The sequence below is a fragment of the Phocoena sinus genome, chromosome 2 (genome assembly GCF_008692025.1).
Source record: "Phocoena sinus isolate mPhoSin1 chromosome 2, mPhoSin1.pri, whole genome shotgun sequence".
Lineage (NCBI taxonomy): Eukaryota > Metazoa > Chordata > Mammalia > Artiodactyla > Phocoenidae > Phocoena > Phocoena sinus.
The window spans coordinates 146,957,847-146,973,742 of NC_045764.1; the positions used below are offsets into that span (position 1 = coordinate 146,957,847).

General features: G+C 37.6%; 1 protein-coding gene across 4 annotated transcripts in view; it reads left to right on the forward strand.

Annotated features, from left to right (window-relative positions):
- PCNX1 (pecanex 1) overlaps positions 1-15,896 on the forward strand; it is a 173,674-nt gene that overhangs the window by 44,839 nt on the left and 112,939 nt on the right. For all 4 annotated transcript variants that reach the window (XM_032622114.1, XM_032622115.1, XM_032622116.1 and 1 more), the window contains exons 3-6: positions 1,476-1,581; positions 5,675-5,720; positions 6,875-6,964; positions 13,493-15,199. In XM_032622114.1, the coding sequence (XP_032478005.1) occupies positions 1,476-1,581; positions 5,675-5,720; positions 6,875-6,964; positions 13,493-15,199 (1,949 nt within the window). The remainder of the gene's footprint in view (positions 1-1,475; positions 1,582-5,674; positions 5,721-6,874; positions 6,965-13,492; positions 15,200-15,896) is intronic.

The window sequence follows — 15,896 nt, forward strand, 5'->3', positions numbered from 1 at the left end:
AATAATAGCTAAAAAATTTATTGACTGACTTTGTATACCAGGTAGAATGAGTAAAAATCTTTGGGCAAAAATAGGATTATGATAACTTTTAGGCCTGAATTGTTCTAAAAGTTGTGTTCTTGAGGAACTTTATTATAAAATTGTATAGGGGACTTCCCTGGTGGTCCAGTGGTTAAGACTCCCTGCTTCCACCACAGGGGGTGTGGGTTCGATCCCTGGTCATGGAACTAAGATCCCGTATGCTGAGTGGCTCCCTCACTAAAAAGAAAATTTCTTGAACTGAATAAAAATGAAAATACAACATATCAACTTAAAAAAATTTTTTTTAATTGTCTAAGTTTTTTGAAATTTGGTGTGATTTTTTTTCCCCTTATTTTAGGATCCTGTTATCTTTAAGTTCTATATGTGGACTTCCTTAGTTCTTTGAACCTAGTACTTTTCTCTTTTGTCTTTCTAATGCCTGTTTTTACTACATAGCATCATTTCACTTTTTAAACCTGTGCCTTCTAACTCTACACATGCAAGTCTAAAATCTTAGGTTCCCAGCTCTGTGAAACAAGTTAGTATCCTAGTTAACTTCTGTTGACTTAAGAAATACAGATACAGATAGCTTGACCAGGATAATTGCTCTCATGCATGTTCGTCATTGTATCATGCAGCTCAATCAGACTGTGCTCTTGGAGAGATCAGGGAGTGTAAGATCTGATTACTTGGGACTTCCCTGGTGGTGCAGTGGCTAAGAATCCGCCTGCCATTTCAGGGGACACAGGTTCACGCCCTGGTCCAGGAAGATCCCAAATGCCGTGGAGCAACTAAGCCCATGCACCACAACTACTGAGCCTGCGCTCTAGAGCCCGCGAGCCACAACTACTAAGCTTACGTGCCACAACTACTGAATCCTGCGCGCCTAGAGCCCGTGCTGTGTAACAAGAGAAGCCACCGCAATGAGAAGCCTGCCTGCCACAACGAAGAGTAGCCCCTGTTCACCGCAACTAGAGAAAGCCCGTGTGCGGTGATGAAGACCCAACACAGCCAAAAATAAATAAATTTAAAAAATTAAAAATAAATAAATTGAAAAAAAAAGATTGGATTACTTTCTGACCAATTTCTCTTTGCTGTTAGGAAACAAAAGGCAAATAATTTCTTTGCTAGAGTGGTTTTATGGCACATATCATAAAATGTGTGCTATATTTAGTATGGTACAATTATAATCAAGGCCAGTTTCTAATATTGGATTGGATATAGACAGTTTGGGAGAGAGTTTTAAATGTTTTGGAGTAGTGACATGGTTATAAAATAGTTCAAATTTACCAGACTTATAAAAGAAGAATGATTTTTTTCAATTTGCTGTATTAAATATCTGAACCTGTTAGTTTTACAGAAAAAAGGATAATAACTTAAAAAACAAACAAAAGGAAAACCATTGGTGTCAGAATAATGACAGTTATTCTCCTTTTCTTATTTTTTCCCCACAGTGATCCTGGTGGGGGCATTGAAATGTCTGAGTTCATTCGAGAGGCCACACCCCCAGTTGGTTGCAGTTCAAGAAATTCTTATGCTGGCCTTGATCCAGGCCACCAGGTAGGAACCAGTGCTGTTGTATTTTGCTTTTTTCCCTCCTCCTGATGGTGGTCTCACGTGTTCTCTTGTCTGTAACAGTCAGTCAGTGTTTGGGTTTATCTTGCTGATTAATAATATTTTGATTGTTTACTGATTATCTTTTATTACCATTATTTTAAATAGAATTTTCACATTACTTAAGTACTTTGTTGCTGAGCACATACCAGATGCTAATTGCCCAGGGGTAGTTTTGATCGAGACAGTTGTGGTGAGCGCCCTTGGGAACTTTAGCTCCTAGTGTGTGCTTATTTACCTTCATGGTGTCTGTCTGTATTGGAGACATATAGGTTATCCCTTGTGCTTTTCTCAGTCTCTTTGGATAGAATGAAATGACTTAGTCCTTAAATATGGCTGCACATTTTATATTCTTAATTAAACCTGGCCTTTCTTCTTACTGACAAATATTAGCAACATCAGGTTACCCTGGGGAATAAGCCTACACTTTTGCAACAAATTTTGAAGAGCCACACCTTTTTTTTTTTCTTTTTCTGTTAGGACAGACAAAAGGACACAGCAATGGCCAGCCACCTTTGGTAACTCTACCCTTGGCATCATGTCCATTAGAACTTGCCCTACTTGTTTTAGGGAGGGTGTCCCATCTTGAATGTAATTATTGCATGTCTGCACCTAAATGCACAGTTTTCCTTAAAATATTAACTCTTGAATAAAAAAGGGCAGATATCAGAAGCTATTGTGCTACTTAGATTTTGGTGTTTTCGTTTTATACTGTTTTATACCAAAAGGAATTATTGGCATAATCATTGTTATCCTTTAGGGAAGCTGAAGTGGGGAAGTAAAGTTGGGCTTTTTGTATATCGGTAGAGATATTACCAATATAGACATACCATGTTTATCACACATGTTTTATTATATAGGTCTTATTACACATTATCATAGTTGTATATAAATGTCTTCTGTACTAGATAGTGAACTCCTTGAACACAGTAGCTCTGTCATAGTCATTGTCATTGTGATCATTCTTTCCTTCCTGCCACTGCTACCCTTCTCCTTTCCATCTTCTACTCTCCATTCCCACCCCGGCCCTGTCCCTCTCTCCCCTTTTATCACTTACCTTCCTTAAAATATTTTAGTGCCTGATGGTATTTAAGGCATTTTGTTTGTCCGGGATGTGGAGTGGGTCTTAACCCTCAAAGAGTTTGCAATTTCCTAGTAGATGTCTATAAGTAACTGAAGTTATAAATATATGTTACCAAGTAAGTGTAAGTACAAGATACAAAGTAATAGTTGCCATAGGAATGGTACAGAAAAGGGGCTATAGATTTCAGAGGAGAAAGTAATTGTTTCCAGCTAGAGAGAGGGGCAAGGCTTCATGGAGGAGGTGGCCTTGCCTGATTGCTCTTTAGTTGGAAGTAGTTTTTCTTCTCTGACATCCATAATCCTTCCTGGACTTTCCTTTGGCACTTATCAAAGAGAAGAAACACTGGACCATCTTAGTTTGTGCAAACCTATTAAGTAAAAACTTTACCTCTAAGTGTATGAAGATATCATTTTTTTCTTAATTTTTTCCTTTTCTGAATGTGTTTATTTTTAGAAAGTTAGCAAATAACAAGAAGAAAATAAAAATCATCTGTAATGTCATAATCAAAAACACTTTTTAAACAAAGAGGGATTTTAGTGTGCTGTTCTTTGGAACTTGATTCTCTTTACTGACTATATCATGAATGTTAATATTATTAAGTGTTTTTCTGCAGTGACATTTTGGGGACTGTATTGCATTCTTTTATTTGTATGCACTGTGGTTTATATTTTCAATCCCTTATTGTTTCATGTGTGAACAGTCACAACTCCATTATATTTGGGGGGGGGATAAATTTTAAATAATACAGAAAAGCGGGAAGAATAAAATATAACCACCCATTGTATCTGTTAAGATTGCTTTTGTCACCAAATAATAGAACTCAACTAATTAGGTGACTTAAAGAAATAGTTTTATGTTTGTCACCTAAGTTTGGAGCTGGTTTAATAGCATTTGTTCAGCAGCTCAGTAATATTAGGGCTCTGGGTTGGAATTTCCCTAGTTCTTTTGGCTTTTCCTTAGAGTTGCAGGATGAGCACAGCAGCTTCAATTATGATCCTGTTGAAAAGTTAAGAAGCAGGTGACAGTGTGGGGCAGAGTTGTCCTCGCTCATCATCTTCTCAGACATGAAAAGGTCTTTCCTCAAAGCCCTCCAGCAGACTCCCATACATTCATTGAGCAGAACTAGAGCACACACCTAGGTCAGAGTCTGGGCCCTCTTCTCATAAGTCAGAAGATAATATGCCCAACATTTGAACAAAATGGGAAGCTTGTTAAGGAAAGAAAAAGAGAACACTTTGAGATTGTGAGCAAATGACTACCGTACGCATATTCAAAAAACATTTTTTTTTAAGTTTAAATTCTTAGAAGGGTGGCATGAAATGGTGTTTTTTGTTTGCTTACTTGTTTTTAAACTTCTGTCTAGGAAGTTACATGTTTATTATTCTAGTAGGTAAATAACATATGTTAGTTTTATAACTTGTTTAGCAGGTGTGAGAAGAATGAAACTCTTGCAGTAAAATGCTTTTTGGCCTTTTTCTTTCTGTCTAGTTGCAGTGCTTTTTATGGCTAATTGAAAGCAGAAATTAGGAAAAATCAGGAGAATCAAACTTAATAAACAGTTCAAAAAATATTGCAAAGCTCATTTTTTTTATTGGCTACATAAGAATTTATTAGTAGTTTTAACCTGTATGTGTATGCTTATTTTTACTTACTTTTTCACTGACATATAACTTTTATACAGCGTAGTATACACTTATTAAGTGTATGGCTCAGTAGATTGTTACATATGTGTACACCCATTTAATTGCCATCCAGACAATTAGACAATTAGGCTCTGCCGTCCAGGGCCCTAATATTATTGAGCTGCTGAACAAATGCTATTAAACCAGCTCCAAACTTAGGTGACAAACATAATAAAACTATTTCTTTAAGTCACCTAATTAGTTGAGTTCTATTACTTGGTGACAAAAGCAATCTTAACAGATACAATGGGTGGTTATGTTTTATTCTTCATGCTTTTCTGTATTTATCCCCCCCCATATATAGACCAAGAAAGTCCCTCATGCCCCTTCAAAGTCAGTATTAACCTATATTTTGACCAGATTTCTCATTGTGTACTTCAGTTGAATCAATGAAAGAAAAGATTTGGCAAAATATGAGTATTACATGAATGTTCTTGATTTCAGCGTAAGGTGTTAAATTTGCTTGACTATTTTCTTCTTGAATCCCTCGAAAGCAGGTTATAAAAAGAGTTACTCAGACTTGTTGATTTAGGAACTGTCATGTTATATTTGGTTTCCTTAATGTGTTCATGGAATTTGTGGTATATGTTTCTATGATTTTTATGGTAGTATAATAATTGATGGTTATGAAATTTTAGGGACGTCTTATACCATCTTGAATATAAGCCCTAAAAGCTCCGCAGATTTTAGTGTTCTGTTTATAGAGTTTGTGCTAAAAATTCCTTTTTCTTAGATGCCTTAGTTTTTTTTTATTCTTTAAAAATATGTTATAGCAGCCTACAAAGAAGTACTTACTTTCTGTCTGAAACTCAGGAAAGAACATACTGATTTACTAACAATTTGAAAGTAAGATTTAGGTTGCTCTTTGTTAGTATGTTATGTCCTCCAAACTTTCCCTTTATATGCCCTGATAAGTCTAAATTTATTTCAGGTAGACTTAACACCTAGTTTTGCTTTTGTTTATAACTTGAACATGTCATGATACAATATAAAAATGACAATGACCGTTTGGCACAGATTGTTCGAGGTTGGAGACTCTTGCTCTGGGGGCTCCATCAGCCCTGAGTACGCAGAGGGATTCAGTGTCTCAGCACATCTGTACTAGATGCGCAGCATGCGCCACAGCAGACAGGGAGTGCGGCTCTGATATATCATGGCCTTTTGGTGAAAGTGACTGATAACATGTTTTGATAACATAATTTCATTTGATAATCTTGCTAGTCTGTGCCGATGGCGTAGCTAGCATTTCGTTTACTTCATGTCATATTTTCAGATTGGATCTGGTTCCTCTCGTCTTGGAACAGCAACAACTATTAAAGGTAGGTGTGAACTAACCCGAAAGTTACCTCTGACTTTCCATTTCTTTTTTGTCTCTAGTAAAGATAACTGTATCATATATTTACGTGTAATGAAAAATTATTTTTGAAATTATTTTGTGGATAAAATTATGTATCTTTTTTATGGTAAACTTTAAAAAAATTTATTTATTTAATGAATTTATTTTTGGCTGCATTGGCTCTTCATTGCTGTGCGTGGGCTTTCTCTAGTTGTGGCGAGTGGGGGCTACTCTGTGATGCGGTGCGTGGGCTTCTCATTGTGGTGGCTTCTCTTGTTGTGGAGCACGGGCTCTAGGCGCGCGGGCTTCAGCAGTTGTGGCTCATGGGCTCTAGAGCGCAGGCTCAGTAGTTGTGGTGCACGGGTTTAGTTGCTCTGCGGCATGTGGGATCTTCCCGGACCAGGGCTCGAACCTGTGTCCCCTGCAACGGCAAGCAGATTCTTAACCACTGCATCACCAGGGAAGCCCAAAATTATGTATCTTATATTAAAGATTAATTGATTTAAATTGTGGTCTCCTTTCATCATCCAAATTTCATAAAAGTATTTGACCATTTGCATTACATTGTATGAATTATAAATTTTGATCTTTAAGAAACTTCTTTGCCTTGAGGGAAAATATTTTCATGGGTTTTGATGAGGTTCATAGAAAACTAATTTAATGTGAAACCTTTAAATTGGGCAGGAATAAGACACTAAAAAAAAGTTTCTTTCCTGTACATCTTATATATCCCTTTTATTCAATACATCTATTTCAGATAAATTCATTATTATTTTTGCCCTATAATTTTATAACTCTCTAATTTTCCCTGGAAGGGAATTTTATGTTGTTTCAACTTGTTATTACATGATTTGCATTTCCTTTTTAAAACTTCTTTTGAAAGAAGTAGTTGTATTAGCTAATATTATGAAGCTTTCCGTATTTGGTTTGTAGCACTATGAGAATAATTATGTGAGCTGACAGTCCACGATACTTCCTGTTAGTTTAATTCGTCTCCCATCATTGTAACCCTTGATACAAAAACTGCTTTAGTTAATACGTATCTACTGTACTCCCTCATGTCCTTCCTTGTTATGCCACCCTGTACGGCCTTTACTTTTCATATAATGTCTTCATGGGTCTCTCTTCACTTTGTAGGAGACACAGACACCGCTAAGACTTCTGATGATATCAGTTTAAGTCTGGGCCAGAGCTCTAGTCTTTGTAAGGAAGGAAGTGAAGAACAGGGTAAGAACATTTTACTTCATGATGCCCTTATGTATTATGGTGACCAGGGTGAGTTTGTGGAATGTGCTGCTCATATTTTGGCAGAAGTTTATAATAACTTAATATGGTATTTTTTAGAAACATTAAAATAAAATGATTTGCTAGCATAACAGTAACACAGTGTTATAAGTACTTACAGCTTTCTGGAATTCAGCTACACATGTTCTGCCAAGTAAACAGGGAAACTTTATGAGCATATGCCCCAGAACGAATGTCAGATGGGAGATAAGAATCTGCTATTCCTTTAATTGGTCAGAGCATCTTGCTTAGCTTAGTGATAACCTAGTATGTAAAACTGTTCTCTTCCATTCAGTATGACGTCTAAATGCCAACTACTGTATATGTTGCCCAACTGCAGAAACAACAATGTGTTTTCACAGAGAAATAACTTGCTGCTGGACTTACTGAGAAACTGTCTGCTTCCAGCTTGGTGCCTTCCTGTAGCAGATTTTTAATCTTTAATAGAAATTTTGATTTTAAGTGATTTTTTTTTTCTCCTTATACAACTCCATTATAAATGAGTATTTTGGATTTTATAGAGTTCCTTTTTTTTTTTTTTTAAGAACCACCACATTTTCAAGTTTGATTTTTAATTTTCAGACATAAAAGAATGGATATGTCATACCCATTTCAAGTGGAGATTATCCTAGGTTATATAATCAGTGAGCCAAAATTGGATTAGAAACCTGTCTCCCTGTTTCCAGCCTGTTGTTTTTATTAGCTTATGGGTGATGTTTGGTAGGCAGGCAAGGTGATAAATTTCCTGTACTGAATTATGAAACTTACTTCTGAAGTTACAAATAGATCACCGAATTGTGACATTTCCCCATGAATTTAATGTTTTACCCAGGTTTAATGCTTGCAAGTATGTTTTGTTCCTGGTGCTTAGCATTCTAGGTTTATCACTGTAGCTGCTTTTTTGGAATTACAGTACCTCGTCACTGTTTGCTTCTGTGGACCACCCCTCACAACCTACCCCTCTCCCCTTAAAAATACTTTTAAACATACTATATGGTATGGAAGCTATTTTCTTATAAAAAGGAAAGGCGAATTAATCTCTTTGAGAATTACAGTATTCCTTTCTATAATATGTAATCATTAGTGTCTCAGAAACTGGATAGTGATCTTAGAGGGGCTAGTGCCACTACCATTATGGGTCATAGGTCTCTTTATTTTCCTCTGGAAAGTACCTTGTGCAAGTACGTTGGGAGTTATATTCCTATAAATCTACCCTGGCAGATACATATTGACATAGATAATGGTGCTTGACAGTAACTGAGTGCATACCGTTGCCCTGTGGAAGGTCAGCACACTTCCTCTGTAAAGCTTTGTTGGCCACGTGGTCTCTCCTGCAGCCACTCAGCTCTGCCATTGTAGAGTGAAAGAGGCCGTAAGCAACGTATAAATGGGTGGGAATGTCTGTGTTACACTAAAACTTTACTTACAAACAGGCAGAGGGCCTCTTTGGCTCTGCAGGCCTTAGTTTATCAAACCCTGGTTTAGGTCTTTTTTCTAAGCACTTTATATGCATTCACCCAGTTAATCTTCACGACAAGCATTTGAAGTTAATACGGTTATTATTTTCACTTTACAGATGAGTGTATCATAGCTTAGAGCAAAGTTATAAGAAACTTGCCCAAAGTCACCCATCTGCAAAGTGGCAGTTCTGTAGTTCAAATCGAGTTCTAAATCCTAATTTTAATCACTATGCAATACTACTTTTACATAGTTTTATAACTTGCTTTCATCATGTAACATTTTCACACGTATTTCACATTTAACAATTATTATTGAGTACTCATATGTGCCTGGTACCAGTCTAAGTACTAGAAATAATGGGTGAACAGACAAAAATTTCTACCCTTATGGCTTCCATACTACTAGTACGGAAACATACTATTATAAATCAAATATAGATGTAGTAATAGAGACAGAGGATAGGGCGTGCTGGGGGCTCTGGCCATCGTAGGTTTAAATAGAACGGTTGAGGGAAAACCTGACTAAGCACAAAGACCTGAAGGAGGTGAAGGAGCGAGCTGTCGGGGTATTTGGGAGGAAGGCGGCCTCCGTGCAGAGGTAGCAGCACAGGCAAAAGTCCTAAAGCAGGAACATGCCTGTCAGGTTTGAGAAATAGTGGGCCTGGTACAGAGTAAGTGAGGCCAAATTAGAGTCTTATAAGCCATTTTGAAGATTTTGCTTTTAATTTCCAGTGAGATGATGAACTGCTATCTAGGGTTTTGAGCAGAGAAGTGTCATCATCTGTGTTACATTTTAACAGTTGTTCTGGCTCCTGTGTTGAGAGTATATTAAAAGGGCAAAGGCTGTTGCAGGGAGCTCAGTTAGCAGATTATTGCAGTAATCGGGGCACAGATCAGAGTAGTGAGAAGTGGTCTGACTGTGTGGCAGATGTCAATGAGAGATATGTGGATGGATTTGGAAATACCGTGAGAGAAATAGCAGTCATAGGTGACTCTAAGATTTTGGGGTTAAATAATGAGGAGGATGGAGTCTCCATTAACTGAAAGGGGGAAGACTGAGAAGGAGCAGATTTAGGAGTGGGGAGAGCATGGTGGAGGGCAAGAGAGGGAGTTCAGTTTGGGTATATCAGGTATGAGTTGCTGTTAGACTCCTAAGCAGCAGTAATTGGTAGATAATTAGATAGGTCTGGATTTCGGGTAAGAAATCTGGGTTGAGGTTTTAAATTTAGGAGTTTTCAGTGTATAAATATTAAAAATTCAGTTATGTCAAATGTGGGGTTGGGTTAACATGAAATTCATGAACTAACAGGGAAAGCCTGTACGGTTAGCTGGCCTGGAGTTGAGGCAGCCTGGCTCCCTGAGCCAAATCCCTGTAGATCTTGGCTACGGTTAGGCACCACCTAGTGGCTGTCGTTCATTCTGGCTTAAATATCAGCGGGGGCTCTTCTGGCTCTCTGACTGGTTTGGATTTACAGGACAGTGACCTTTAGTTAGTTGTTAGTTAGCAGTTAGTTGACTAGTTGGCACTCATTTTATCAACATGATTCAGGATGATTGGGAGAAAACTGAGGTTGTGGGGATGTGTCCTCTACGTTTTCTAAGAAGGGGTTATCTACAGTTTCCCTCCCCAGCCTCACTCATGTCTTCCCTACCCAAGATCAGAACTCTAGTCCATCGCTGTATAGTACCGGGGCTGGGTAGAAGATGCAGGAACTAGTTACACGTATTTCTGAACTTCAGTTATTATGGGGCCAGAAAATTGGATGAGACCTACAAAAGAGAAAGTATAGATAGAAGAATGAAGAGTTCCAGCTGTTGAGCTCTGAGCCACTGCAGTCTAATAAATCCAGGAGACTGAATTGGAACAACTGGTGAGGTAGAGGTGTGTATCCCCACATTTCAAGGAGAGTACAGTGATCACCTTTGTCAAATGTTGCTGATAGGCCAAGTTATATGAGACTGAGACTTGACCATTGGACTGAGCGTAGAGGTTGTTGGTGACCTTGATAAGCTTCTTAATGGGGTGGGACTAGAATACGTGGCAGAGGAGGTGAATTGAAAACAGTGAATATAGACTACTTTTTGGTGAATTTTTGTAAAGGAGATCAGAGGTAGAAGGTGATAGCTTGCAGGGGAAGTGAGGACAAAGGAGGAGATTTGGAATTTCTAAGAATGCAAGAGAAATAATGGCTTGTTTTTTATAATTGATGGGGATGATCTAGAAGAGAGGAGGAAGATAATGATTTTTGTTTCTAAAAGTAGTATGTTCTGGAAAATACAGTTAAAGTATGAGGAAGAAGATAATTTACACTTCTGCCATCGAGATAACTGTTGTTAATATTTTTTCGTGTCACTTTTTTCCTTATTTTTTATTGTGATATAGTTTACATACCATAAAATTCACCCTGCTAAGTATACAATTCAGTGGTTTTTAGTATATTCACAGATTTGGGTACCCATGACCACTATCCAACTCCAGAACATTTGCATCACACCCAAAAGAAACCCATAACCATTATACTCCCCATTTCCTCCTTCAACCAGCCCCTGGCAACCACTAATCTACTTTCTATTGCTATGCATTTACCTATTTTGGACATTTCATATAAATGGAATTTTGTAATATGCGGCTTTTTGTGTCTGGCTTCTTTCACTTTGCATGCTATAGCACGTGTCAGGACTTTATTCCTTTTTATGGCTAAATATGGTATATTACTTTTAACATTCCTACAAACATACGTATATATACCCTTAGTATTCTCTTTAACTCTTACAGACTGGAGTCATATTTTTTATATAGTGCCATCTTTTTCACTCTAAGTATTTTCTCATATTACATAATCTTTGAAAACATTTTGTAGTGCCTGCATGGTGTTATTACTAGACAATGTAATTTATTCAGCCTTATTTTATTGGACATTTTTATAGTTCTGTGTTTTAAGGAGTTTCATAACAACCTGAGACGAACTACCTTTTTCTAAAACCTTATTCACATATATGATTTTTATCCTTTAGTAAAAATTTCTAGAAATAGTTAGTGATCAAAGGGTGAGTATATTTTTGAAGGCTTTTGGCAACGTCGCTAAATTGCTTTGCAGAAGGTTGGTTGCGCTAGTTTGCACCACCATGAGCAGTATGTGAGATGCTTTTCTTATCCCGGACACTACTGGTAGCTGTCACTGGAAAAAAGTTTAATTAGATGAAAAATAGTATCTCTCTGGGTTGATTTGAGCCTGTCTTTGATGGTATTGCTACCAGTAAGAAAAATGTCTAAGAAGACATGTTTACTTGGAAGTTTCCTAAAACCACTTAAAGTTCTTCCTGACAAAGTCAAACTTATTATGGTATATTTATTTAGCAACACTGAAAAGAACACATGTATTAAAGCAAGTTTGGCTGCGTCTTTTAAAATGAAAAATTTAAATTTCTGCTTTATTAATGTCTTGGAAAGGAGTTAGTTTTGATCATTAGTATTTTTTAAAAAGTCTTTTGTTGTATTTTAGAATTAGTGATTTTCAATTACTTACTCAGTTAAGTTTTTGTTTTATGAAATTCATATCCTTGAAATGTGACTATTACACCATCCCATAATTGCTTATTAGGGATATAGAGAGTTTTTAGAAATAACATTATAAATTAATACTACAGAAAAGTAAATACAGTACTAATTTTTAAATTTGGGTTTTTAGAGAATATAAGAACCCAAGTACAGTGGCACAGTTTTGGACAAATGAAAAGAACATTGGTTTCACTTATCTTGAAGACTTTAAAACATAAGATAAAACCTAATATGTCATTTATAAATCACAATTTATATGGTACATTCTAGAGGATACCTCTAAGTTTTTAATTACTTAGATCTAATCTACATTTAGATTTTTTAAAGTACATAAATATTTCTAGTAGTTCATTTTTATTTTATATTAATCTTAAGGGAAAATGTATGCTTTTATTATTTAAGGTAACTACTGGGAAGAGTCTAACTTATTATAGAATCTGTTATTGTATTATTCCTATCTAGTTATGATAAATAAGACAATAATATTTCATTTTATTGAGCTAACAGCAGATTCAACCATCCTTATCTGTCAAAAGGTATATAAAAAATCAGCTATTGTACAGTTCGGTTGTCAAGCTATATTTCAAGATAAATTACTATGTAGGTAGGTGGGTAGATGGGTTTATTTATATTTATATCTATATTTATATATATAGTATATATGATAACTCAAGTCACTAATCACTGCCCCAAATGGAGAACTGAAGGAATAGTCTTATAGATATAGGAGGGGATATGTATTTTTTTCATGAAGCATTTTGTAATTGTTGCATCCGTGGTGAAAGATAAAATGTAGTATTTTGCCCTGTAATTATTGTTTTAATTTTTTTCAACCCCTGTGAACAGTAACATATCTTATATCATATCTTGTCTGTGCATTGGTCAGCCTCTTGATTTTTTTGTTTGTTTCTGATTACTCTAGGTTTTTGTGGATTTGTAAAGCAATTATATTAGTTTTTTTTAAAGATTTTTAATTTTGCAAGGCAAAATAATGATAGCTACCATACATTGTGCTAAGCAACGTTATGTTATTAACTCAATATTAAGTTATTCCATGGTACTGAGATTGATATCACATTTTACAGATGAGGAAACAGAGGCTTAGAAAGGTAACCCAAGGTTACCTAGTTAGTAAGTTAGGGACAGAACTCGCACAGAAATCCAGGTTCATTTTAAGTATAATCCTTCGTTGCTTCTTATTTTATTGTTAATAATCTATAGAACTTTTTCTGAAGCCAGTTGAAGATTTGGAAATTGAGTTCATTCCGTTAGTAGAATGCTTTCTTTGTACCGCAGTGAAGTAAAACCAGCCCTTTGGAATAACTGGTCAACTGTTATTCAGTAAGCTACTTGAGAAATTGTTTATACTTTTATGGTACACTGTGAATTCTTTCCATTGTTAAACAGTATCGTAGATTTGTGTTAACATTTCCAAATATATGTTTGAAACAGATTTGGCAACTGATCGGAAGCTCTTCCGTTTGGTCTCCAATGATTCCTTCATCTCCATTCAGCCGTCCTTATCCTCATGTGGACAGGACTTACCAAGAGACTTCAGTGACAAAGTGAGCCTGCCAAGTCACAACCACCACCACCACATCGAGCAGTCTCTGTCCAGTGCCTGTGACACAGAAGTAGCATCTCTTGTCCCTTTACATTCACACTCTTACAGGAAAGATCACCGGCCGCGAGGTGTACCACGGACTTCTAGCTCTGCTGTGGCTTTTCCAGATACTTCACTGAATGACTTCCCTCTGTATCAGCAAAGACGTGGGTTAGATCCTGTTAGTGAGTTAGAATCTTCCAAGCCTCATTCTGGATCCAAAGAATCCTTGGTGGAAAATTCTTGTTTATCTGGGGAATTTCATCTTGTTGGTGAGCTGAAGAACAGTAATTCTCAGCCACCTACCAAAAGTGGGAAGAGCAAACCCTTGAAAGCAGACAAAAGCATGGACAGCTTGCGGAGTCTGAGCACGCGCAGTAGTGGCTCGACAGAGAGCTACTGCAGTGGTACGGACCGGGACACTCACAGCACCGTCAGCAGCTACAAGAGCGAGCAGACCAGCTCCACTCACATAGAGAGCATCTTGTCAGAGCACGAGGAGTCTCTCCAAGTGGGAAAGAACACTGGTCAGAAGAAAGAGTGCTGCGCTGAGCCAGAGGACAAGAGTAGCTGTGCAAGCGACAAAAGGACTAGCAGTGAAAAAACTGCCTTGGAAGTGAGTACGAATAGTGGGGTTCAAGAAGCCAGGCATTCTAATAGCTCTGATGATACGCACAATCAGAAAGGTCTCAGCACCTCTGCATCTGAAGAAGCCAATAAAAACCCCCATGCAAATGAATTCACTTCACAGGGGGACACACCACTTGGGAAAACTGCTGAAAACAAAGAGGAGGAGAGTGATAAGCCAGCTGTTTCAGTGGATTCAAAAGTTGGTAAAGATGTTGGTGGAAAGCAAAAGGAAGGGGATGTACGACCTAAATCCTCTAGCTTAATCCACCGGACAGCCTCTGGCCATAAGTCAGGCAGGAGACGGACAGGAAAAAAACGGGCTAGCAGTTTTGATTCAAGTCGGCATAGGGACTATGTGTCCTTTCGAGGTATTTCTGCTACCAAGCCACATAGTGCTATATTCTGTCACGATGAGGACTCCAGTGACCAAAGTGACTTGAGCCGAGCGTCAAGCGTTCAGTCTGCTCACCAGTTCGGCAGTGACAGCTCTTCTAGCACCACTTCTCATTCATGTCAGTCTCCCGAGGGCAGATACAGCGCCCTAAAGACCAAACACGCCCCTAAGGAGAGGGGCACCGACCCTGAGCACGCACACAAAGCCCATCTGGGCCCTGAAGGAACTGGCAAAAAGCGGACAGCGCGGCGGACTTCCAGCACAAATAGTGCCAAGACTCGGGCCCGAGTGTTGAGCCTGGACAGCGGCACAGTAGCGTGTTTGAATGACTCCACTAGGCTCATGGCACCCGAAAGCATAGAACCCTTAACCACTTCAAAATCAGACCTCGAGGCCAAAGAGGGAGAGGTGCTAGATGAGCTATCTTTATTGGGACGGGCTTCCCAGTTAGAGACAGTCACTCGATCTAGGAATAGCTTGCCAAGCCAGGTTGCATTTCCTGAAGGCGAAGAGCAAGACGCAGTCAGTGGAGGTAAGTAAATTGCAGGAAGAGATTTACCCAGGAGTCACTGTAATTTTTGGTGCTATTGATTGGAGTGCCAATTTAGAGTGTATTTTGTGTTAATAGCCCCTCTTGCACTGTGTTGTTAAAATAAACTTTCTTTCCATGAAGAGGGAGATGATTATCTTAAAAAAGATTTTGGTGTGAACACCAAGAAAATGTTTTTTCGTTGTATTATTTGAGTATGTCAGTTTGTTCTTGAGGGCATTCACCTTTTCTAAGCCGTTTGCCACCTGTTAATGTTTTACCAGGAGTAACAAAAAATTGGTCCCCTTCCTCCTTTGTACAGCCATAGCAACAACAAAATGTAGAATTTTATTAGGGCGCCAAACCATTTTTAGTTCTCTCTTATACGATATGTGCTACTGAACTTTCAGAATTAGGTCGCTCAACCTGTTATATAAGATTTGTCCAAATATTACTTTAGCTCTGACTGTGTACTTTGAAAACTTGTGGCTCTTTTTTTGTCTGTCTCTTTGGTTTTATTTCTTGCTTACTCAAGTTTTAGGCATTAAAAACATTTTATTTTTTTTCTGTAACTTCACATTAAATTTATTAATCAGCGTTTATAGTTTATATTGACATTTTTTGTCCATTAGTGGATATATGGTGCTCCCTATGATAACAGTGATGCTGTTTTGATTAAAGTAATAGCTTATTTATTTCA